This window comes from Trachymyrmex cornetzi, unplaced genomic scaffold (assembly GCF_001594075.2).
Source record: "Trachymyrmex cornetzi isolate Tcor2-1 unplaced genomic scaffold, Tcor1.1 scaffold1160, whole genome shotgun sequence".
Lineage (NCBI taxonomy): Eukaryota > Metazoa > Arthropoda > Insecta > Hymenoptera > Formicidae > Trachymyrmex > Trachymyrmex cornetzi.
Window position 1 is genome coordinate 201869 of NW_017295720.1, and position 6190 is coordinate 208058.

General features: G+C 35.6%; 1 protein-coding gene across 2 annotated transcripts in view; it reads left to right on the forward strand.

Annotated features, from left to right (window-relative positions):
• LOC108765039 (synaptic vesicle glycoprotein 2B) overlaps nt 1-5562 on the forward strand; it is a 14464-nt gene extending 8902 nt beyond the window's left edge. The window contains exons 1-12 of one of the 2 annotated variants that reach the window (XM_018513534.1): nt 24-84; nt 180-490; nt 925-981; nt 1223-1384; nt 1468-1630; nt 2114-2235; nt 2310-2548; nt 3136-3362; nt 3893-4110; nt 4715-4874; nt 4948-5075; nt 5221-5562. In XM_018513534.1, coding sequence (XP_018369036.1) covers nt 487-490; nt 925-981; nt 1223-1384; nt 1468-1630; nt 2114-2235; nt 2310-2548; nt 3136-3362; nt 3893-4110; nt 4715-4874; nt 4948-5075; nt 5221-5276 — 1536 coding nt within the window. In that variant the 5' untranslated portion in view covers nt 24-84; nt 180-486 and the 3' untranslated portion in view covers nt 5277-5562. Of the gene's footprint in view, nt 1-23; nt 85-179; nt 491-924; nt 982-1222; nt 1385-1467; nt 1631-2113; nt 2236-2309; nt 2549-3135; nt 3363-3892; nt 4111-4714; nt 4875-4947; nt 5076-5220 lie in introns of those variants that run through there. The other variant, XM_018513528.1, reaches the window with a different exon arrangement.
• Nucleotides 5563-6190: the final 628 nt, after the last annotated feature.

The window sequence follows — 6190 nt, forward strand, 5'->3', positions numbered from 1 at the left end:
GCCGAAAGCTCCGCAGCCCCTCTTCTCATGGAGGCAGATGGTATCTTATCTCGAATCAGCCTCAGACTTGCTCCGGAAGTCAAGGTGCGCGATGTCGTTCCATGGTCCATGATCATTCGTCTGACCGCGATCGCGCAAGGAAGCAGCTACTTGCCGATCGTCCGTCTTTCTTTCCGTAGAGACGGGAACTCCGCGAAGAAAGAAATTTCGCGAATACTTATATTGGTACTGTTATCCGTCAATTGACGCCGTTTTCCCGAGGGGGTAGCCCACGTGTGGGGTGGAATTCACGGTAGCGACGCCGACGGGATACCACCTTGGGTGTTCACAGTTCACCAATGAACGCGGGGCGTCGCCCTCAAGGACAACATCGCGGTAACTGCAGCAGCAGCACCAGGAAGCGACGGCACTGCGACGGCACGTCCACGAAGGAGAACTTCCGGCGCGCGAACACCTGCAGAACGTCTAGTGATTTAAGCGGCGACCATGGGCGAGTTTCAATATTTAAATAATGATTACTATTGTAAATAATATATTATCATAAATACTGTTGTATGTCCTGGTGAACATTTTTCATACTTTTCAAAATTTTTATACTTTCAGAATTCCAGAATAATTTTATAACTTTTTAGAAAATTTTTCAAATTTTTGTTAAGTTCATTGGAATACTTTACAGAAATATCAAAGAAATCTATATCTTTCCTAGAATTCTTCGTATAATATTTAATTCTGGAACATTCTAAGACCTTTCATTCTGTAATTTCTGATAAAATATTTTAAAGTAACGAAAAGATTTTTGATATTCTTTCAGAAATTATAGAATGCGACGATTTTTATGCTAACAATTTTTACTTCAATTTATTGGATTAGAAATTTAGAATAATTTAATTGAAAAGTACTTACATTTTATTTTTCTTTTTGCAGGACTAGACTTCCTGGCAGACGGAGGTGCCGACTTCGAGCATGCAATCACCGTAACAGGCAAGGATTTGTGAAGAAATTATAGATCTAATAACCCAATTTCGACCAAACGTCCAAGTGCCTATTAATTCTGCAATTTAGTCACAGCCTGAAACACAAAGATCTTTTAACAATTCGCGAAAGTTATTGAGATATAAAAGAAGAATGTTTAAAGATAGCAGAATTTTTGCGGCATTATTCATAAGATAATCCTTAATATTAATTGCAATTATCCATCCTTATTGAACCAAATGTGCGTTAGGTTTTGGAAGATTCCACTACATGCTGTTGACCCTCTGCGGTCTAATTTACATGGACACGGCGATCGGTGTGACGATACTTTCGTTCGTACTCCCAGCAGCGCAATGCGACCTAGAGATGGACTCCACCACAAAGGGTTGGCTGACTGCCTCTCCAATGCTAGGTCGATATTTCTCTCATCTTTTGTTTGTTTATGCTAACTTTATTTATTAGGAGAAAGTCGTCTCAATTGAGATACTTTCGCAGGTATGTTAATTGGATCGTACATATGGGGATGCCTGGCTGATACGAAGGGCAGGAAGATTGTGTTAATAGCTACACTGCTAATGGACGGCGTCGTGGGCATCGCGTCTTCGTTCGTGCAATACTTCTGGGTGTTTCTGGTCTTCCGGTTTTTCAACGGTTTTGCGTGAGTATGGTAGAATAGACTTTGATAAAGCTAAAGGTTAATCTTTGATTAGTAAATACGTTGAGACCGGTACAATAAACATTTACATCACAAAATTAGAATTATATTCTACGACCGAAATGGCTTAGTATATCAAAAATATAAAGCCAAAGATAAAAAAAAAATTCATTTTTTCACAAATTTAAAAAACCACTCGGGTTTTGATAAAACTTTAAATACATTTAATAAAGTTCATCAAAACCCGAATATTTAATAATTTAATTTAATTTAATAATACTTAATAATTTTCGAAATTAAAAAAGAACATTTTTCTTTTAATACTCCGTGTTTTTTAAACTAAGACGTTTCGAAAATATAGTCATATAAAGTGTTCATCTTGAATTAAAATGCGAAGAATCACTCCTTAAAATCTCTGGAATACTTACAGACAACTTTATATAAAATTATTTTAATACTCAGTTACAAATGTTAATTATTACGCAGCGTGACCGGCGCCATGGGCATCTGCTTTCCATATCTCGGTGAATTTCAACCCACGAAATACCGCGAACGCTGTCTCTGTTGGATGGAGATGTTCTGGACGGTCGGTGTGATAGTTCTACCGCGTAAGTACTCCTACAATCTACCGCTTAAGAGACAAGAGTTCGAGAAACTGACATCCAAGTCGAATAATTTCTAGTAATCGCCTGGCTGATCATCCCCATGGATTTCATTGTCGTGAGCGACACGTTCTATTTCAAATCCTGGAATCTCTTTGTCGCGCTCTGCGCTTTGCCATCACTCATGCTTGGTTTGTGGCTGTTTACTTTCCCCGAGAGCCCGAAGTTCCTGCTGGAGTGTGGCGAAACTGATGCTGCCCTCGAGGTGTTCAAGTGGATTTACTCGCGAAACACCGGCGCTGATCCTGAAACCTATCCGGTACCATTGCTTTTTCTCGATATAAAAATTATGAAAACCAGTTATGTCAAACTCTCTTATGTGTGTGTACTTAGCAAAATTAAAACATCAATACAAAAAATGAATACGCAAGAAAAAGTGACTTACTTAAGTATCTAAATAAATTATTGTAACAACTACAATAATAGATATAAATCTGAAAATGATTTTATTAAACTATCAAATAATTATGTAAAACCCTCAAATTGATTGCTAGAATATCAACATTTTTTGTACCGTTGCTCATCATGTTTAAGCTTCCTACATACTTATTTTGATAGTCTAACAAAATGTTTAAATCGGTATTTACCAAAATTTTGTATACTTCAGCAATTGATAATAATTAAGTGTTTGATAAATATAAAATATGTCTAATGAACGTTAATGATAAAATAAACTAATTATTACTATGTGTGACTTCAAAATACTTGATATTTTAAATTCATTAAAAAGTGACTTTAAGTCCGTCATTTTTAATATTTAAAGAACATTTTTAGTGTGTTTTAAAAACCACAACAATTTTAAATTAAATATTCTACTTTATTTTTTCTTTTCTTTTTCCATTCCAGGTGAAGTGTTTACAAGAGAAATCGAAAAATCAAGATAAAAGCACCAGGTCGCTGAAGCTACTCAAGCGAAAGGATCTAAAGGTTCTATTCGCGGAAATACGTGATCTGACGAGTGCGCTTTGCAAGCCGCCCTATTTACGCAATACCGCACTCGCCTGCGTCATTCAATTCGGACTTACCAGTAGCTACTACACTTTGATGGTCTGGTTCCCAGAATTATTCACTAGGTAAATTTCGTCATTAATTTACGCGCGTATTTTATCAGTTTTTCCAAGTTCTTAGGCCGGAAAAAATTTTTTCGCATCATACATACTATACTTTGTAATTCTGGAAAAACGACAAAATTTTTTTAGAATCTGATAGTTGTAAATTTAAAAGTACAAACAATATTTTGTTCTATTAAACATAAATCTCTTTATATATTTTTTTCTTTTCTTTATTTCTTCTCGTGCGCCAATAATTTCATTTAAACTCTCACTGGTCATTTTCTTACCTATCTATATTCTTACCCTTATGGAAAGAGACACTAAAAATTTCGAAAAAACACTGAACATTAAGTGTTAACACTCAACTTTGAGTATTAACACCTGAAAATTAGGTGTTAACACTCAAAGTTGAATGTTAACACTTAATTTTCAGTGTTTTTTCGAAATTTTCAGTATCTCTTTCCGTAAGGGTTAGCTTCATCTTCTTTACTTCACGATTATGTAATTGCCATATTTCAGTAATAATCCATAATCTTTGCATTGTTTTCAAGGTTTGAGCAGTTCGAGCACGCGAATCCTGGTGAGACGACGTCGGTGTGTATAGTATCCGCCTTGTCAGACAATACGACCTTCTTTGACCCTTACGGATGCGATACGATAATTGCGTCCTCCGTCTATCTGCACACCGTATACATCGGCCTCGCGTGCATACCTGGCTCGATCATCTTACCCCTTTTCGTGCACAAACTGGGCGCGAAGTTCTTCCTGAGTAAGTGATGGCATATCTTGAGTAAATAATATAATAACTTAAGCTATCTTTAAAAAATGAAAAAAAAACCGGAGTGAAAGGATATGATAATTATCTAAACAGATACAATTAAATTCCAGTCCTCATAACAAAACTAAATTAAATTCGAATAACTAAAGACTAATTAGATTTCTAAACATTCAATCAAATTTATTTCATAATATCAAAGTGACACAACTAAAAAAATTAAGTTTTCCAAAAAAGAGGAAAATTATTTTTTAACTTGACGGAGAAAATTGAAAAGTAATAAAATAATATCTTCAAAAGCATATATTCTTAACATAATCAACTGTTATTTTTGTTTCATGACTCTTAAAAAAATTATCTTTTTAATTGTCATTATTTTGACAATTTTTTAAAACCATTAGTTGTGACATTTTGACGATTTTTTTATAAAGTTAAGTGTTCACTGTTGATAACCGATGGAGTAATATTTATCTAGCTCATTATACAACTTGAAAATCACGTTTTTTTACTTGTGTCACTTTTGAAGTAAAAAATAACGATATATAATCAAACTTCAATTACATTCTAATAGAACTATACGAGATACTTGTGCTTTCAGTCTTTTCGCTGGTGGTCTCCGGCGCAGTGACGGTTGGTTTCTACTACGTAGTGAACTCGATGCAGAATCTGGTGCTCTCGTGCGTATTCGAGGCTCTCACGTCCCTCGGTATCTCTCTAGTCTATTGCGTGATCGTTGACATGTTCCCGACGAATCTTAGGTGAGCGAAATACGATTCAAATTTCTGAACTTTTTTTATTCAAGATTTATTAATCCGATATAACACATTACAGAGTGATGGCCGCAGCTCTATCTCTGACGATGGGTCGTCTAGGCGCCCTAGTCGGTAACTTGGTGTTCGGCTATCTGATCGATTTAGCCTGCGTAATTCCCATCATACTGTTCGCCGCGTTTCTCTTCGGTAAGAAAATCTTCCCAGAAATCTATAAGATTTTGAGTTTGTGAGATAAGTGATATTCGGTTTGAATTTTAATGCGTACAAAATATAAGAAACATACATAGTTTAATCCACTCATATGCAGTGATATAACTCGATTGATTTTCAGCCTGCGGTTTCTTCTCATTTTTACTGCCAAGGACTGGAAAGGATACACTGGATTAGCAGAGAGAGAACTTTTTTGCATTTCGTTCGAACAACTTGAAGCATCGGTGCCTTGGACCACTCTCTCTCTTCTCTCGCGTTACTCGTTGTATTTATTAATAAAGGACCCCGCAGGAAATGATAGGGAAATGGCTCTCAGTCGAATGTCTTGAAATTGGGGCAAATGATAGTTCAGATCATGTAGATCAAAAGTGTCAATGGGCCCAAAGTCCCAAAATGGATAGTTTTCGAATTACAGCCATTTGAAACTGACAATTTTCGCAAATTGCAGAATGGTGATCCTCGACTCTTTGATCGAGCGCACCTCATTCTAAGTGAAGTATATACATATAATGACAGATTATATATCTTTCCTTGGCCGTACTTCACTTAGAATGAGGTGCGCTCGATCAAAGAGTCGAGGATCACCATTTGCGAAAATTGCGAAAATTGTCAGTTTCAAATGGCTGTAATTCGAAAACTATCCATTTTGGGACTTTGGGCCCATTGACACTTTTGATCTACATGATCTGAACTATCATTTGCCCCAATTTCAAGACATTCGACTGAGAGCCATTTCCCTATCATTTCCTGCGGGGTCCTTTATTTACTAAAAAAAAGTAACCTTATATATTTATACTTCGCATCTAAAGATGATGCTTGAACAGGAAGTCAAGAACTGTTGTATACTGTTGTAAAATTCTTTAATATAATTGATCTTAGTTCCTCACTGTATCTAAATGTATTTATATAAACAATAAATCATATTGAAGAATTTTACAATAGTTCCAAAGGAGCTTTCTCTGCTGAATGCAACTGATTATAATAATCTTGATTATAATAATCTTTTGAAAATGTTTGAAGATAAACTACAAAATCACAGTGAAATTTACCAATTCATGTACCATTTAATTGTCAAAGTTGATTATATTGAG